This window comes from Diadema antillarum, unplaced genomic scaffold (genome assembly GCF_040938485.1).
Source record: "Diadema antillarum isolate AM-2024a unplaced genomic scaffold, OU_Dant_1.0 seq00000819_RagTag, whole genome shotgun sequence".
Classification (NCBI taxonomy): Eukaryota; Metazoa; Echinodermata; class Echinoidea; order Diadematoida; family Diadematidae; genus Diadema; species Diadema antillarum.
Genome location: NW_027271696.1, coordinates 756922 through 777350, shown reverse-complemented (window position 1 = coordinate 777350; position 20429 = coordinate 756922). Strand labels below are relative to the sequence as shown.

At 36.7% G+C, this 20429-nt stretch overlaps 1 protein-coding gene across 1 annotated transcript; it reads left to right on the top strand.

Moving 5' to 3' along the window:
- The first annotated feature begins 3890 nt into the window (after window positions 1–3890).
- On the top strand, window positions 3891–16938 carry LOC139739791 (protein TEX261-like). Its single transcript, XM_071650384.1, has 6 exons — window positions 3891–4031; window positions 7511–7590; window positions 8250–8403; window positions 9941–10008; window positions 10595–10700; window positions 13947–16938. Exons 1-6 carry the CDS (start codon window positions 3962–3964, stop codon window positions 14060–14062), a joined length of 594 nt encoding a protein of 197 aa, XP_071506485.1. The 5' UTR covers window positions 3891–3961; the 3' UTR covers window positions 14063–16938.
- The last annotated feature ends 3491 nt before the right edge of the window (window positions 16939–20429 follow it).

Genomic DNA, 20429 nt, shown 5'->3' with positions numbered 1-20429 from the left:
ATTCATTTGGAGAGAACCAGATAGAATAAGGCGCGATGTTTTAGTTAAAGATTATGAGGAGGGAGGTTTGAAAATGTGCTGTTTAAAGTCAGTGATGCAAGCTCAAAAAATAAAATGGGTGCAGAGGTTATTTGGGTCATGTTCAAAAGGATGGAAATCCATTTGTTTGAATTTGTTGGCATCTGTAGGAGGAGAATTTTTGTTCTTCTGCAACTTCGATGTTTCAAAGTTAAAGATTAATGTTTCACGGTGGTTTTTAGAGGTATTAGAAACGTGGTCCCTCCTTCAGAACAGAGAATTAAGCATACCCAATCAAATAATCTGGAATAATAAATACATTTTGTTTCACGGGAAGTCTATGTTTAATACACATATAGTAGAGAAAGGTTTTTTGAAGGTAACTGATATGTTAGATGAATACGGCCGACCTCTGCGTTGGAAGGATTGTAAGGGTAAAGGCTTTATACAGTTTACTCAGTATTTCACTCTTCTTGATTGCTTCAAGAGGATGCCAAGTGAATGGAAGCTTTTTTTTCTTCGTCAAAATGATCACCCCTTTATTAAACCCCTGAGTATTATTCCTTTAATTTGGGTTAAGGGTAGATGGTTGGAATTACATAACGTAACAACAAAGCATTTATGTAATATATATTTGCATTTGAATAACCCTGGAAAATCTAGTGTTTTTGATCGTTTTGACGTTATGTATGACATTGGATTTGAAGATGTTCAATCTCTTTTCAAATTACCTGCCCGTTTGACAATTGATACAAAATTAAGAATAACGCAATATAAGATATTGAATAATTTGATCCCCGTTAATTCGTGGCTTGTTCGAATAGGAAGAAAAGACGACTCAAGATGTTCCTTTTGTAAAAGTGAACCGGAGACAATAGAACATTTGTTTTTTGATTGTCGGAAGGTGTCAGTATTCTGGGAATCATTGTTTAAAGAGGAAAAAAGGAAAATTGATTCCTTGCAATTGTTTTCATGTCAAAAGGTATTATATGGTGTTATACATCCGAGGAACGATTTTGTTTTTTCATACAATTTCATACTATTATTGGGTAAACAATTTATTTTAAGTTGTAAATATCAAAGATTATGTCCTCAAAGGCAACATTTTGTGCAATATGTAAAAAAATATAGTTTGATAGAAGAAGAAATAGCTAAAAGCAAAAATAAATTTGATTTGCATGGAGCAAAGTGGAGGAAAATAGAACAAATAATATCTTTGAAAGTCAAATGCCCTTCCCACTCTCTTCTTCTTTTCCCTTGCTCTGATGGTTCTTTCTTCCTCACCGCGGTTTATACTCCTTTTTCTAATTCCCTCCCCCCCCCTCTCTCTCTCTCTATCTATCTCTCTCTCTTGTCATGGCATTCACGGTATTTTATGTTCATGAAACAATTGTTCTGTCCTGCATTATCACCTCAAAGATTTGCTGCGTCGAATACCCCCCCCCCCCCCCCCCCCCATGCCGGGAGAAAGGACAGGAGACTTCGCATCTGCAGCCCAGGGCTGGGTGTATAATAATGTTATCGTACAAAGGAAGTTACGGAGAGTGCATAAATGAGCTAGGTGAATAGTACCTTTGTTTTGTTTTGTTTTGTTTTTTTTGTTTTTGTTTTTTTTAAGATTGTAGTGTGTGTTCTTACGCCTTTGGTTTTGTTTTGTCTGGTCTTTGGTAATATTTGGTGTTTCCATTGAAGCCTATTTTTTCCCCCTCGTTTTCTGTGTATACGATTCTAGAACTATGGTGTTAACGTGTATTAGAGACTATAGTCCAAAAAAGGATCAGACGCCTGGTAGTTTTACTATCATTGAATGCTATCAAACTTTTGTTTTGTGATTTCAAAAATGCATTTGTCATATTCCCTGTGAAAAAGCACGATGTTCTTCGATCTGATAAATAAAATCCAGAAATACAAAAAAAAAATGTAAAATCAAATTTCCTACCTCAATAAAGGTCCTACCCAATTAAGGGAGGTATACGAATTTAACACTTCCCTCACATCACAAAACACCTTTCATAAACATTCCCGACAAAGTCATAGCCCCTGGCCCTACCCCTGTACACACCAAAAGACCCCCCCCCCCCCACACACACACGCACGCACATACACATTCATACAAACAAGGAGTTCCGGTTTATCTGTCTGCACATAAAAACAAGAAACAATTCCATTCAAGTAAAATCCATTAAGTTGCTCCCGTTTTTGTAAATGCACCCTCAAATTTCCTTTTTTAAATGTTTTTTATCTCTATAACATTTCATCATATCTCTTTTACTTTTTGCACAGATGAAAGAGTGGCTTTACGCACTAAAGTCCTATGCTTCACTAAGAAAATTAGACAATGTTTATTACATTAAATATTGGGACGTCTGTAGTGGGTATCCCATCCCCCGGGCACCTCACAAAAAGATTTTCAATCATCTCTATCAACCTTCTTTTAGATACAACCATTACCTCTTGTCATAATCGTTTTACTTTAAAACTATCTAAAATAAACGTTCATTATACTTTTGTCTACAAAAAGAAAAAAATGATATGACTCTTATAGGAAAATCTAAATCTGAAAAGTTCCTGTTTCGTATATGCAGCCCCTTGTATAGTTTGTATCAAAGTTCCCATTGCCTACTATGATTATAACATTAATGGCGCCCCTGTTATCAAAATTTGTCTTCACTCTCAACATTTTCTTTTATTTCATTATTTTCCAACCATGTTATAATTTCTTCTCCCTCTCTCCCTTTCGCTTGCTTTTTCCTATTTTCTGCATGACAGCGACTTAGTGTTGGGGTTAAGTGTCTGGGTGTTTGTCCAGGGCAGTGCCAGGCCAAGGGCTAGTCAGGTTTATATTATGTTCGTGTAATTCACTTTGCATATCTAATTTCATGAAAAAAAGGAAGATCAGTGATATATGTATATTGTTTTACTATATATGTTTCAAGGGGATTGCACCTTGCAAGTATCGCTTTTTAGCATTCCTCCCCATCTCCTGCACTTTCTAAACTTCAAAACTTTGTGGTTTTTCTTTTTCACCCTATCAAAGTGTATTTCCATAAATTTCATTTATCATATTTTGTACTGTTGACTATTCATATCATGTAATTATATCTTATGTAAAAAAAAAGTTTTGTTGGAGATGGTTGAATGAAAGAATGAAAAACTAACAGCGTTTACCTTCTTTTCAATAAAATGTCTACATTAAATTCTTGCTATATTTTCAACATTTCTGTATAAAACATTGGTATTATACCTTTCAAATCCCTTTTTAAATGATAATATAAATCAACCGCCAATTGAACCTATAAATCATGAACCAATTAGGGACTACCTTCCAACCTTATTTTTCTCTTACAACCGTTCGGAATCATTCTCTTAGTCTTAATAAATACTTTAAAATTCGCTACATTAAGGTCCCAAAAGCAACAATATTGATATAATATTTTCCGTGTTATTCTGTACTTTCCTTCCCCAAAATGAAATCAAAGTATAATTGTAATTGCTTGGAAAACAACATGGGGAGCTGTCATAAGAGACGAAACATAATTCAACTTTGAAAACATCATGTTCAACAGTTTGATTTGTTCAAACATTTTCAAACTCGCTCCTTCCACCAACCAATCTATATTTTGATTTTAATCACAATTTCCTTATAGTTCATACATCATTTATCTTTAAATTACGCATATTTTTTCCACTTTCACTCAAAGAAATGCACAATGTCATCAGTGAGTCAATGGGAGGTGAGCTAGCTACCCTTTCTGCTGCATCAGCTACACACCGAACATGTACTCGTAAATGTGCAAATGCGCGGCGGCGACGTTGATCTCCCCTAGATAGGATCCACGAATATTCTCACGGCCACGGGCGGACGACACGCACGGTATCGGTACCCAAGCACGGTAGCAGAAAATCTTTTTCGATCTCCAGTTTTGCGGCATCGTTACAAGAGATGTGGTTTCTGTTTCTCTTGTCGTGGGTGGCAACCTTCGTGCAGGTTTGCCTTGTAACCTTAGCATTAGGTAAATATGTTGATTTTAATTAGATATTAATTTTATTGTCCACGCAACTTGCAACCACAATGCAATGACATGACGTGGCCGTGGTGGGTTCGTGCTTGAGCGTTACATGCCAGCCCCATGTATAGATTATCGTGTAAGTTAATACTGGTGGTAAGACAAGAAGCTCGAGCTAACTAAACGTGCTATGCTTCGCACAGCGTCTGGTCGGGCTAGAGCTAACTAATACTTGTCTTTAGTCTTTACAGCACTTGATGATGGTAGATCGGTGGTGGTGTAGTTTTGGTTGAGATGATTTGCGACTTTTTTTGCGATATAATTACGAACCACATAACTTTACCCATGCCATATGAAATCAATGACCAATGACTGACTGTGTTACAGTTACACAATAAATGTGGCAAGATGAAAGAAGTCAGTGTAGAAATGCATGCAATGTGTGTGTATATACGTATGGAGCTGGAGGTCTGTCTGTCTCGGCTCTGCTCTGTGTCTTGTGCTGTGGACGTATGTACAATGTACTATGTCTATGTGTCGCTTGTGTGTGCTCTGTTAATACTGCAGCTAACCGCAGCAGCGACCCCATACGGACAAATACGTACCGTAAAGGCTGTTACTGTGTTACAGCGCCCCGCGACGGGGTTATACTGCAGCCAGCGACCCCAACACGTACTGGCTTTTACAGCTACAGCGCCCCGCGCCGGGGTTACTCTGTTTAGTGCATTTGTCAATTTACTTCATTCACCTAGACGTCCTAAAAATTTAGATTGTAGAATCAACATTGGTTTTTTTTTTTTTTTTTTTTTTAGTAGCTCACACTTAAAATGAAAGATTTGTTAGACTGAGCACTAACTTCCGTTTCAATTCATTCAGATCACTCGAAAGAGTGAGTTGTTTTGAGCAACAACATGAAAGTCGGCATCGATATCAATGCTTCTTCATAATTGATATGGTTCAAATTTATGGGAGTGATTGGAAATTAGCTCATGAGTACATATCCTATGTTTTTGTTGGAATTTGGTTCAGTGATGGTGGAATTTGGTGGAATTTGGTTCAGAGATACAAATTGTATTTAGAAGTACTCTACATGGATACAAAAGTACGCTAGTGCAGAAATACATATTGCCTCTCTCCACTATATGTATGGTGTGTCCAAAGTTTAGATACAGCTGCATCAATTCAATGTCTGCATGTACTGGCAAAATAAATGGTGGGGCATGCAGTGGCAACAGAAATCACGAAAACGCTTTTACTTTTGAAAAAAGTGTTTTTTGTGGGCTGACATTGTAATGTATGGTGCAAATAGGGAATGCTGCATCAAGCAAACAGAAGATGCACATATGGCATACCCATGCTGACTTGAAATGTCTGATAATGAGAAACAACTACAGCTACAGGGAGGTGACTCAGTGTGGTTCACAACTTGAAATTTGAGTGTGTTGCAAGCTCAGAATGTGAGAATATTGTAGAAATTGTATGCATGCGGAGTGCACATCACGAGCACTATGCAATATTTCGCAGCCTACACTGTATCTGTCTTTGTGCTGCTTACAAGATTGTATGTTCAATGTTTTCTCTCATGTTTTGCACTCAAGTAACTAAGTACCAAGTAGTTTGATATTTTGCAAATTTTGCACATGTTTTTCACATCGTTTGAATACATTTTATTGTCCCCGCCGAACGAGTTCGAGCAGGGGACTATGAAACGGGCTCTGTACGTGTGTGTGTCCGTGTGTCCGTCCGTCTGTGCGTCCGTGTGTCCGTCCGTGCGTCCGTGTGTGATCAAAATGTTCAATTTGCTACTTCTCTGTCAAATATGAGCCAATTTCGATTCTGTTTGCTTTATATGATAGCACTACATGGGAGCTTTGAAACTTCTTCGCAGAATTGCAGTTGTGACCTTTGACCTTGACCTTTGACCTATATTGTACATTTTGCTTCAAAATGCTACTCCTTCGCCATTTCTAACCCGATTTCGATTACGTTTGCTTTATGTGATGGCACTAGGTGAGGGCTTCAAAATTTCTACACAGAATTTTGACCTTTGACTTTGACCTTTGACCTTGATTTTTGACCTATATTGTACATTGGCTACAAAATGCTACTCCTTCGCCATTTCTAACCCGATTTCGATTCCGTTTGCTTTATGTGATGGCACTAGGTGAGGGCTTCAAAACTTCTACACAGAATTTTGACCTTTGACTTCTTTGACCTTTGACCTTGATTTTTGACCTATATTGTACATTTTGCTGCAAAATGCTACTCCTTCGCCATTTCTAACCCGATTTTGATTCCGTTTGCTTTATGTGATGGCACTAGGTGAGGGCTTCAAAATTTCTACACAGAATTTCGACCTTTGACTTCTTTGACCTTTGACCTTGATTTTTGACCTGTATTGTACATTTTGATACAAAATGCTACTCCTTCGCCATTTCTAACCCGATTTTGATTCCGTTTGCTTTATGTGATGGCTTCAAAACTTCTACACAGAATTTTTACCTTTGACTTGCAACTTTGACCTTTGACCTTGAGTTTTGACCTATATTTTACATTGGCTACAAAATGCTACTCCTTCGCCATTTCTAACCCGATTTTGATTCCGTTTGCTTTATGTGATGGCACTAGGTGAGGGCTTCAAAACTTCTACACAGAATTTTGACCTTTGACTTCTTTGACCATTGACCTTGATTTTTGACCTATATTGTACATTGGCTACAAAATGCTACTCCTTCGCCATTTCTAACCCAATTTTGATTCCGTTTGCTTTATGTGATGGCACTAGGTGAGGGCTTCAAAACTTCTACACAGAATTTTGACCTTTGACTTCTTGACCTTTGACCTTGATCTTTTTACCTATATTGTACATTTTGCTACTAAATGCTACTTCTGGCGGGGACATATATTACGCACGCACCGCGTAATTTCTACTTTTCCTTGTTTTGAGCTTGTTGCAAATTTTTGAGGATGTTGCATAGCATGTTGCTGGCTTTTGAGGATGTTGCACAAGAATTGAGCATGTTGCCCAAGAATTTTAGCTTGTTGCAGAGACACACTGAAACCCCTGGCCCTGTGGACCACCCTGGAGGTCATAGATATAATGTATGAATAATGTCACAAGTAAGGTAATTGTGGTACGCCCTCTCTGTGTTCCATATAAAGCATGTGCCAACATTGCATAACTATACATGTAATGAACATATAATATAGTTGGTTGCTGAGCCATGAAGCGTACTTCTTATACCTTGTGCAGTAATGGTGATTACATAACAAATTGTAATACTTTTATTTATTTGATGTCATAGAAAGAAAAAATAAAGAAATCAGATGAACTTATGATCCTGAATTATCATCACTTAGGTGAAAAATTGCCCTTGATTTAATTCAAAGTATATTGATATTCAATATGATAATGATTTGGTATGCAAAATGCTCTTAACTTTCATTCCATTTCATGTAGTTATTTTCACAACATTGATTCACAGCTGCAGGGCTGTACTATCTAGCAGAACTGGTTGAGGAATACACAGTGTTTGCTGGGAAATGCATTCGATGGCTCCATGTGGTAAGTAATACTTTCACAGTGCAATGTAGAATTCAGCAGATATCCCATCTTTCTTCTCTGTATGAAATCATGGGACATCTTACAGTTCAATGGTGTATAAGAGTAATTGATATCAAAGTACAATACTGTAGTGAATGGTAATGTTAGATTTGAACTGATGATTTTATTACCAGGATTTATACTGTGGACTACATGAATGTGCAGCTACAAAAGATTTGACCAGCCTGCTGTCATACAAGTGTAGCATAGATCCTGTTACGGGAAAGTAATTTCCAATAATTGTGTAGGCCTGAAACAGCAGACAGACCAAACATGTTTAAGAGTTATTTTGCAATTAAATGACATGTCAGAATGCCTGTGGTGTGGCTAAAAGTTACACAAATTCAACCACCCACACTTTACACATTTAATAAGTAATATTTGATAAACATACTGAAAGAGTACGTATAGAATTTATTCTCATTTAGTACAATAGTAGAAGTTTGCTACTTCACTCTGGAGATGGCCTATATCTTCAGAATGAAGTCTTTGAAGATAAGGACACGAGAAGATTCAAGTGAATTGTATTTTATTATAAGATGTTTAGCTTTCAGAAAGCTACACTGTGTTATTGTATGAAATATCTAATGTGTATGTGTTTATCCTTTGACTTCATCCAGGGCACTGCCGTGGTCTATGTGGGTCTCCTTCTGTTCGAGGATCTGCCTTACAGCATGACCTTGGTCGGACTGTTCTCTGTCTTTGTCTACTCATTTATGCTCAATACTTTCCCTTTTATTGAGCTGACTTCCCCATCCTTCATTGCCAGCACATGTAAGTATGCACAGATGCAGTGCAATCACATGGCAGTACTATAAATGTTTATGTACATTTCCTTTTAATGACTTGAATCTTCACATTTTGACTGCCGCCATTTTGTCTAGTTCAGGGTACCTTGTGCCTTTTGTTCTGCTTGTGTGTTGTTTCATAGTCTTTGCTATTTATTGTTAACAGCCCCCCCCCCCCCCCCAATAATTAAACCAACAAACAAGCACCTAAGATTATTTGATTCTCAAAATACAGAGTGTTGAGTATTTTGGGTCATGTTAGTCATGGTTTTAACTGGTATTTGGTTGTGGCATGTTTTTGGTGAGTGAGTAGAATTCACTCTGAGGAAGGAATTGTCATTCATTTAGATCTTGATCAGGAGCAGATGAGCAAAACTTTGTTTAAAATTTGATAGACAAAAAAAAAAGAAAAGAAATTGAGGATGTATGTCAGTATATCAGCTAGAATAGTATTTCTGGATCGCTGCTCACACCATGCCTGTTTGGTCATGTAACATTTATGTTTTGTGCTATGTATTTTCCTTACACCCACGGGGTGTTGACTTTTCTGTCTAGAATCATTAATGTCAGAACATGTGGCTGAAGATATATTCCCTGCAATCACCAGAGACTCCAACCCCAAGCACCTTCTGATCTGGAGATTCTCCCGCCCAAAACCCCTAGCAAACGGGAGACTCCAAGTTCATGTGTGCCAAGCGCGAAGTTCCTAGGGTTCTAGCATGCTCTCTGGTGCTATCTAAGGCTTATTTTTTCAACACACGGTAGCAATAAGTAAGAAATCATTTCCAACGGGAGACACAGAGCCAGGGCGGGAGGAATTAGATCTCAAGCGGGAGAACGGGAGATTTTGCAAAAGTGGGTTTTCGGCGGGAGATCTCCCGTCGATAATGGAAGAGTTGGAGTCTCTGAATCACAGCGAAAATTATCTAAGGCAGTGGAGAGAGAAAGCTGAAATCACAGTCGTGTCATGCAATAGTACAAGTCCATTATAATGACTCAGTGAAATGAGAAAGATGTACTGTGAAACTAGAAACATTTGTGGCATGCAGTTTTTCACAAAATGGAGCCAAAGGCTTTTTTTTTTTTAATGCCATGAAACTTTCACAAATTGCCACTGGCATTCAATGCATTGTGTAAAAAGAAAATTGTGTGCATTTTACTTTCACGAATCGTGGCTCCTAGCAAAATTGAGTTTTATGCATGCAAAAATTTATGGTTTTACAGTTACAATAACAACATTATGATATTTTTCTTTTTAGATGATTATCCTAACATATGGTGAATATGTTTTTGAGCATTTTATCTGATTTTGTTGTTAGCTGGAAGTTTCTCTAAGATGGTTGTATTCTTTTATTCCTATTTTTGATAAAGAAAATCAACGTGGAGTTACTTTCACATCGAGATGTTAAATGCATTATCTCTGCTGGTTACAAGTCTGTTTAATAATGATTTCTATTGTTAAGATTCTGATTTTTCTCTTGCCTTTTAATATTCTTTAACTTTATTGATTTCTGTCCCTCTAGTACTGGTCATTGTCAATCACTATCTGGCTTTCAGTTTCTTCTCGGAAGTGTGGCATCCATTTTCGGAGGTGAGAGTCTCTAACATGCCTTGTAACCTGTAGCTACGATTGACCAGTGTGTGAAATAATGAATGATATTATTATTCTGTAAGGTTCTTTGATAGTGCCTCACACATTATTTCACTGAACAAAACACGTAGCTATTGTTTCATGTAGCTTTGAAATGTTGTAAAGTATGATTAGTCATCATCCACCCATCATCTTTACAATCATTACCATTTATTAACTCTTTTTCATCCTCTTCTGTAAGTCCTTTTGATTAATTCGCAAGATTTGTTTGTTATATCAGCAACATCAGTTTAAGACTAAATGTATCAATAAGAAAAGACACAGGGAGCCTTTGGTCTACGCAGTAGCAAGTTAGATATGATAGGGATTTGATTTAGCATATATACCTGAGTTTCTGAAAGCAATCATCATAGTTCTGATAGTTATTTTCAATTTCATTTGTTTCAGAAATGTTTGTCATTGATTATTGCTATTATTATTATTGTTATTATTATTATTGCTGCTTTTGTTGTTATCATCATCATTATTATCATTGTCATTATCATTCTTGCTTTTATTCTTCTATCTCTTCTTCTCTAATAACCAGGTTCTAGCATATTTCACCCTTTGCCTATGGTTAGTCCCATTTGCATTCTTCGTCTCGCTCTCAGCAGGGGAAAATGTTTTACCTACAACAAATAGACCAGAACCAGGTAAGTATCTTCTATCCTCTCTTGTCTTGAAGCTTTCCAAACCAATGTTTTTAAACCAACATTGGAATCAGAGTCCAGTGTCTCCTTTCAGTTAAGAAGCCTGAAAGTAAATTGTCCATTCATGTATTTTTTTTTTTTGTCCCCGCCGAACGAGTTCGAGCAGGGGACTATGAAACGGGCTCCGTACGTGTGTGTGTTTGTTTGTTTGTTTGTTTGATTTATTTTTCTTCCAACACAATTTCATACATAAATCAAAATCATTTTCAGTAATATCACATGGAATATCAGTAAGCAGATTACAAGTACATGATTCAAAGAAGGAAAATCGATGTGTAAATTAATTTCATTAAAAATTATGCGGAAGAAGGACTGCCACTATAAGCAAAAGCTTGAGCACGTGGCAGCCCAGGGACCTATCTACATAATACACAAAAAATTATATTTTTTGCGGAATGGAGAAATACTACAAAATATAAAACACTGTAAATACATTATGTTTTTTATATATGTATAGTGCATAGGTATGAATAAGAGTAACGTGAAATATGATGATGATGATGATGATGGTGATGTATGATGATGTTGACAGGGTAATGATGAAGAAAAATGTGATAATGAAGATGAAAGTGATAGTGATGATGCTGAAGATAATGGGAATGATATGAAATGATAGACACAGAAACATTGCGTATATTTATTGTAGTTTTAAATCCAATTTACAGGAAAAGAAATGTGATCATACAAAAAAAATATATATTCAAATGCTATATTCATAGATTGTAATCTGACAGTAATGTAGTTTTCAGTCTAGCCTTGAAAGAATATAAAGTTTTACACGATTTAACATAATCTGGGAGTGTATTCCAAAGATTTGGTCCATTGTGTCTTATAGATTTTTGTGCAATTAATAATCTGGGATTTACTAAATGAAAATTTTGCGAATTACGAGTGGGATATGAATGAACGGTATAATTCAGTTTAAAGATATCGTGAAAAATGTTTGGAAGTAAGTTGTTCAAATACTTATACATAAAAAGCAAAGAAAGTAATGTATTTATATCAAATATATTCAGTGTTTTTAACTGATAAAAAAGTGAACTGGTGTGGGCTAAGTATTGTGATCCAGTACAGATGCGAATGACTTTCTTTTGTAGTAAATAAATAGGGTTGAGTTTAGTTTTTGAACTTGTAGCCCACACTAGATTACAATGCATAATATATGGTAGGATTAAAGAATTGAAAAGCATAAAATGTGTCTGTGTGTCCGTCTGTCCGTCCATCTGTCCGTCCGTCTGTGCGTCCGTGTGTGATCAAAATGTTCAATTTGCTACTTCTCTGTCATTTATGAGCCAATTTTGATTCTGTTTGCTTTATATGATAGCACTACATGGGAGCTTTGAAACTTCTACACAGAATTTCAGTTGTGACCTTTGACCTTGACCTTTGACCTATATTGTACATTTTGCTTCAAAATGCTACTTCTTCGCCATTTCTAACCCGATTTTGATTCTGTTTGCTTTATATGATAACACATGGGAGCTTTGAAACTTCTACACAGAATTTCAGTTGTGACCTTTGACCTTGACCTTTGACCTATATTGTACATTTTGCTTCAAAATGCTACTCCTTCGCCATATCTATCCCGATTTTGATTCCGTTTGCTTTATGTGATGGCACTAGGTGAGGGCTTTAAAACTACTACACAGAATTTTGACCTTTGACCTCTTTGACCTTTGACCTTGATTTTTGACCTATATTGTACATTGGCTACAAAATGCTACTCTTCGCCATTTCTAACCCGATTTCGATTCCGTTTGCTTTATGTGATGGCACTAGGTGAGGGCTTCAAAACTTCTACACAGACTTTTGACATTTGACTTCTTTGACCTTTGACCTTGATTTTTTAACCTATATTCTACATTTTGCTACAAAATGCTACTCCTTCACCATTTGTAACCCGATTTCAATTCCGTTTGCTTTAAGTGATGGCACTAGGTGAGGGCTTCAAAACTTCTACACAGAATTTTGACCTTTGACTTCTTTGACCTCTGACCTTGATTTTTGACCTGTATTGTACATTGGCTACAAAATGCTACTCCTTCACCATTTCTAACCCGATTTCAATTCTGTTTGCTTTATGTGATGGCACTAGGTGAGGGCTTCAAAACTTCTACACAGAATTTTGACCTTTGACTTCTTTGACCTTTGACCTTGATCTTTTTACCTATATTGTACATTTTGCTACTAAATGCTACTCCTTCGCCATTTCTAACCCGATTTCGATTCTGTTGGCTTTATGTGATGGCACTAGGTGAGGGCTTCAAAACTTCAACACAGAATTTTGACCTTTGACTTCTTTGACCTTTGACCTTGATTTTTGACCTATATTATACATTGGCTACAAAATGCTACTCCTTCGCCATTTCTAACCCGATTTCGATTCTGTTTGGTTAATGTGATGGCACTAGGTGAGGGCTTCAAAACTTCTACACAGAATTTTGACCTTTGACTTCTTTGACCTTTGACCTTGATCTTTTTACCTATATTGTACATTTTGCTACAAAATGCTACTTCAGGCGGGGACATATATTACGCACCGCGTACTTTCTACTTTTCCTTGTTTACCATTTCTGACTGTGTATTAGTTGCATTCAAGGGGAGAAATTGTGAGCGCACAACTTTTCTAAACTACCAAGGGAACGCAAAATGTCAAATTTTTAATGTTTTTCAATGTCTTCTGTCTTTCAGCAGATGTTAACAGTTATGATGTACATGTATGTTCAAACTCATTGACAATTCTTGCATCGAGATCTTTTTAATGCAACTGATTGACAAATTCCCCTTCATCAGTGTTAATAAGCATCGATTATTCAGTGTTTTAGTAGTAGCCATGACAGGAAATCATGAGCATACATACTTGGGTTGGACTAGAACAACAATCTTGTGATTGCCAGTACAAGACAGGTGTCATAACCACTGAACTACTGAGCTTCCGCCCGACAGCCAGTGCTGGTTCTAAGCCTTTTTGCTGCAGGTACTACATACAGTATTCATTCAAATTTAATGATGAATTCTCTTGTGGAGATTGTTTTATTGCAACTGAACTTACCAATTTACAAATTGCCCCTATGATGCATGTATATTCATTCATTTGCAGTAGGCAAAACAGAAAACAAAATAGAAAAAAAAAAAAAAGAAGAGAAATACTCTAAAAAGACACTTTTTAAAATGTCTGTGTTTATGCAGGTAAGGACGATGTTGTGACAAGCTACTTCAGTAGAAAGAGCAAGAGGAAGGGGCTGCTGGCGGGCTTCAACTACATGAAGGATTCGCTGCTTCCCCAGCGCACAAAGGCCTTCTGAATCCGCTGGCATTTAGAAAGCAAGGAGAGGAGGGAAGATATCTCGAGCGCAGAGCCATTGTCGTAAAAAAAAACGGCAGCGACTTGCTCTTCCCGGTTTGTGTCTGTATGATTGTGCGCGAGTGACACCTTCACTCCAGCCGGCCTCATCAGTCTGCTGAAAATGGGGTAACCAATTTTTTGTTTGTTTGTTTACATGGCAGCGGATTTACCATCTGTCAGCTCCAAGAGGCGTCCACAGTCAAAAATCTGTTATCTTTTCAAGGTAGCTTGCTCTCTGGATTCAGACAGAGATGCAACACTAGACTTGGCACCGATTTATTTATAATAATCATATCTATTTGTTTTTTTGCATGCAAAGTGAAGCGTAATAGTGTTCTTTGCAGTATTGTACCAGACATTACACGTATGTAGGGTTATCGTCATTTCCAGTGAGCAGTCCAATGGAATTTATTTGTTCAAAGATAGATGCAACACTAGACTTGGCGCTGAGTTATATCTATTTGTTTTTTTCATAAGTGAAGTGTAATAATGTTCTCTGCAGTATTGTGTCAGACTCGACATGTACGAAGGGTTATTGTCCTTCCCAGCGAGCAGTCCAATGGAATTTGTTGCATTGTGAAAGCCCCTTTGCCAAGTAAGATTTCATTTCCAGGTCTGATTTGATATCAGAGTAATGCTTGCCATGTTGGAAAGCATGTTGTTGTTGTTGTCGTGTTTTATTTTTTTTCATGTATGGTATCGCTTCCTACTGTAACTTCATGAAGAAAAGATGAATTGCTTTGCAGCGTCATATTAATGAGTGCGATGTGAAGTTTGTGTTTTTAGATTTGTCCGATTGTTTTTAACTTGAATTGATGTAGGGTGAATCTGACTGCTTTGGACTGTTGCAATAGCTCCAAAGTAGGATTTTGAGAAGTCAACCAATAGGTGGACAGATGAGAACAGTGCGTTTTTATCCAGTACATTGAAGGCATCACATTCTTCTTCTTTTTTTCATGTTACATAAAGGTGAATGATGTAATTATGTAACGCAGAGAAGACACTACATACTTGTCGAAGTGCTGCACGACTACAATATATAATCTGCTCTCTTAATTGTGTATTTTCTTTTTAATGGTCCTCTCAGAATGATCAACTCTGGAAAATGTTCTGCTTATGGCCAAACTATCCAAGTTTCTTGAACATTTTGGGATTGTGGATAATCATCGTACATTGGTGAGCATTGAGGAGATATCAGTGACTGTTTTATAAAAACCAAACCAAACAAAACAACAAAACGAAAAACCAAACAAACAATTGAGAATTTAAGAAAATTCTCAAACCATGGTTGCAGCAAGCTGAGGAGAACCAAGTGACCATGTGACAGGCATCTCAACAGCTAGCTGCAAAATCTTTGTACCCAATCATCTATCTTTTACATGTTTTTTAAGGATGAGAATGCTTACTTGTCTTGCGTGCAAAATTTTCTTAATTTGGTCACAGAAGTTGCTACACAGAATGGCATTGCATTGAAAGTAATGATGATGATGTAATTACATTTACAAAGTGTATATTCTACATGAAACAGATGTTAAGAAAGTGGCAGAATAAAGAACCTGAAATACCATGCCATATACGTATAGGCATTAAAGTCCTAACTTATTTTGGCCTGCACACACTTCTGATGCTGTTGTAAGTTATACATTGCAATGTATGAGTGATTTTTCTCTTTTTTTAAAACTAGGGATGTCAGTAGTTTGTTGGCCATTAAGTATCATACTGTATACGCCATATATTTAGGGAGTCTAAATTTTCGCGAATCGGGACTTCCCGTCGATTTCGCGAGTGGTTAAATTCGCGACCGTGGAGTACTGTACTGAATGGAGAATTGTATACGTGTGCATCACATTCATATCGGGATCAGAGTCATTATTTTCGCGAATAGCACCTGACTTGCGAAATTACGCGAAAATAAAAACTTAGTGAAATATTTGTGTATACAATAATTTATTGGCAGCGTAAAGGCACAATTTGTGCACAACTTCGTGTTACACGTAAATACTGATTATGAGGGAAAAAAATCTTTCCTGGATCGCATCCATGTAATCTTTTATACTTGAGATGACTGTCAATAGTTTCCTCTACAGAATCACAGGATTTATGAAATGTCTGCAGATCTTTATGGTGTATCCAATTTTTGTTGCACAATTGGTGATTATGGAGCTGTAAATGGTTGCAGAGTTGTGTAATTTTTGCTGTGGTTGTTATACAAGCTCTGCCCATCAGGTTTGCTGTTGGGCAACGGTATGCATGACTCTTGGGCAAACTTTCGACATTCTCACGTTCCATTTTTATGTGTGGTCGATATTGGTGTAAGTGTGTGGAGTGGACTGAACTGTATGAATCCGAGTATTCTTTCCAATTATCATGCTCCATTCGCCTTTTGTCTGTATGCTTGATACTCGTTTGATTTTCACAAAACACTTTGAGCTTCCAATCTTGTTTTCAATTTTGTGTCAGGCTGGTGATGCGCTTGGTGCAGTGCAAATAACTCAGTACATCCTACATGTAAAGAATTTTGCTGTGTATGCAATATTAGAATATTAAAAGGAAAACATGGTCTTTTGCACTTTGTGACCAAGATCAGGGTGACAGTAATAACATGCAATTGGAATCTCTTGACCAAAGCATGTGAACTTTGATATTGCAAGCTCCTCAAGTGCTGTTTGTAAAGGCAAAAGAAGAATGTAAACTTGTCATGATAAATGTAGCTAGACTATAGATGTAGCAGTCACTTTATCACGACACCATTAAAGCAGAACATTCAGACGATTAGTTTGCGTGGGCATGTAATACGGTTAAATGCCTAAGACTGAGTCACTGCTCAGAAAATGATAATGATAATGATGATGAGAGTGATTAGTTGGTCTTATTCACCTGGAGAGTCACCTCTTTAGGGAAAGTACTGCTCTTCTAGAGAGCCCTGCTGTTGTCAAATCATTTCCCCAGCATTGCTAGGTACCTGTGTATACCTCTGTGTCATGAGGGAAATCTAGGGCAAAATTTGTATTACTGTTGAAGTGGAAATTATCATGGTGTGGAAATTTTTGTACATTATGTGTGATATGAAACTAGCATGAAAATAAAAACACGCAAAATGTTTTGCATGCTATAATATGTAATATATTCACTTCTTATTTTGATTCCGCAGAATTCAAGTACAAGCAAACTTCATCATAGCATGCCAAGTGCGAAAATATTACTGCTGTGTGAAAATTTCCACCTTTGCAGTACTTCACGTAATGTCTACCATGTATGTTTTATATAGCTGTTAAAGGGCAAGTTCACCTTCATAGAAATGTGGGTTGAGTGAATGCAGCAAATAGTGGAACATATCAGTGAGAGTTTGAGGAAAATCGGACAATCCGTTCAAAAGCTATGAATTTTTGAAGTTTCTGCTCAGTCACGGCTGGATGAAAGACTAAGTAAGCTTGTGATGTCACATGAGTACAACGATATAAAGAAAGAATAAAGAAAATTCAACATATCTCCATTTTTCTCGCATAACAAAAGAACACTCGACTTCTCTCTTTCAGAAGGCAGGGGGAATAATATTACCCTTAACATACGTTAGTAGCAAGTCGAAGAAATGTGCACTTTATTCAAAAAGTAAAGTTTTGTGAAATTCTCTTTTTATTTTCCTTATGTAGTTGTACGCATGTGACATCATACACTGTAGTAGTCTTCTCATCCAGCAGTGACTGCGCAGATACTTAAAATATTCATAACTTTTGAACGGATTGTCCGATTTTCCTCAAAATTTCACTGATGTGTTCTACTAGTATTGCTGCATTCTCTCAATCCTAATGTATATGAAGGTGGACTTGTCCTGTAAGGAAGCCAGTTGATGCTTGTAAAGTGAGGGATCGTGGGACCAAGGGCTTTTAGTCCCCTCCAAAGGACTACTAGGCAATGAGGGATAAAGTGCCTTGCCTTGGGGCACAACCACTGCAGCAAGGGGAATGGAACTACATCTTGTATGGACCTCGGATTGTCAGTCCCATGTCTTATCCAATGATCCCCAACAGATCCTCTGTGATACAATATGTACGATGTATACGTCATATATTTTGCGAGTTTAATTTTTTTTGCGAATTGGTACTTCCCGACAATTTCATGAGTGGTTAAATTCGCAAAATTAAGTTCTTTATTTCTGCTCCAAACTACAATGTACATGGTATTGAGTAATTTGTGTCACCTGCCCTATTTGATTTGTACATCAATTGTGTGCTACATCACTTGCTGTCAAATTCGACAAACTGTGGGTAAGCATGGCAACGTTTTTACCCATATGTACCTAGGTAAGATTGTTTGGATAGTGTCTAAGAAAATGAAAATGAATTATGAAAAAAAAGTTTACTTATCCCATTCAGGACTGGTGGCACTCATAGATATAATATGACAAGATATCTACATAGAGTCCCGATGTTTATTTGTTTTGTGGACTCTTTTCTCAGAAAAAAATGCTATGTTTGTGATTCTATGATAATTCAGTACACCTGTGAAATGATGTTTCTGTAATGAAGTAATGCATTAGAAAGAAGTTGGGTATTTGACAGCACTTTATAACATATGTATATTCGAAGTGGACTGTCTTGAATTAGATAAATGATTTCAGCTTTGTTCTCTTTTTGGTTATTGTTTATTCAATCTACAAGGTTGAATTAAAATTGCTGAACCTTCTGTTTTGTTGCATGTCAGTCCTGAAATTATGTAATGCAAAGCAACAGTTTTAAGTAGAATTTTGATGTGTCAAATTTGTTTTTTGTTTTTATAAACATATATGTAACATTAGGCCTTGGACTGTACATTTTGTATGTTCTGTTCCTGTGGAATACTTATCATGTGCACGCATATACACATGTATATTCGTTCAAAATACTTCACATGAATTTTCCATTTGGACAAGCATGGGTAAACCCAAGCTGTAGTGTAGGAAGTTTTCCCTGCATATATAGTTTTGTTTAATTATTTATTTATTATTACTATTTATTTATTTTTTATGCCTCCGCCACGAAGAGGCGTTATGTTTTCGGTTTGTCCGTCCGTCTGTCCGTAATGAATTTTGTAGACAAGGTAACTATCAAAACCTGTTGAGATATCCAAATAAAACTTGGCATGTATGTGTATTAGGGGGTGAAGTTGTGCCTATCAACTGTTGGGTGCACATGCTCAAGGTCAAAGGTCAAAAGGTCAAGGTCAAATGCATGAAATTTCACTATTTCCCCCATATCTATGCAATGCCTGAAGATATTTTCTTGAAACTTAGTGTATACATGTATTACCCAATTAAGATTCTCTGGTGAAAGCTTGGGTCATGAGGTCAAAGGTCAAAGGTCAAAAGGTCAAGTAAAATATTGACACTTCTTTTTTTTTCTCTGTACCTTGAAAAATTGTTCAAGGTATCTTCATGGAACATATACATGTACTGACTGGCAGTGATTATCTAGAGAATGTAGGGTACATGGGCTCAAAGGTCAGGGGTCAAAGGTCAAGGGCAACACTTCAAAATTTACTTTTTCCCTCATGTTTATGCAATGCCAACAGGATTATGTTTTTTTTTTTACACTTGGTGTATGGATGTGTAACCTAATAGAAATTCTAGGAAAAGTTTTTTTTTTCTTTCTTTTTTTTGCCTCGAAGGTCAAAGATCAAGTGAAAGTGCTGAACTAACTTCTTCCTCCATATCTCGGAAGTGGCTCAAGTTATCTTGAAACTTACTACGTATTTATGCATGTTCTACCTGAAAGTGATTATCGTATGAATTTTAGGGTCAAAGGCCAGATGAAAATTGTAACAATTTACTCTTCAATACAGAAATTGCACTTTTTCTCCATACCTTGAAAATTACTCAATACATAAATGTATGAATGGGTCAAAGTCAAGTTAAGTCCTTAAATCCCCAAATACATGCTCTCCTATTCATCCAATTAAACCTAGGTCAAGGAAGGTGAACATTCAACACATTTGTGACAAATTTGTCATTTTTTGCCAGTTTTGTGAAAATGTAATCACACATTGTCCACATGTACTATCTAGACCTATTAGGAGAATCATGCATTATGGCAGAGGCATACCAGTCACCATAGCGACATTTCTAGTTTTTTTTTTTTTTGTTGTTTTGCTATGCATGTACACAAAATCACAGCATCCCTGTTTATTAGCTGCACTGTTTGTAACTTTCAAGTTTCCTTTACTGCAAGAACCATTGACTGATTGAGGAAAAAATGTTTGACCCTCACATATTGATTATTTGTTTTGATATATTTACTTTGGTGTATATGCATGTTCTGTGCTGGCAGTGTGGTGTCCATAGTATTGGAAAT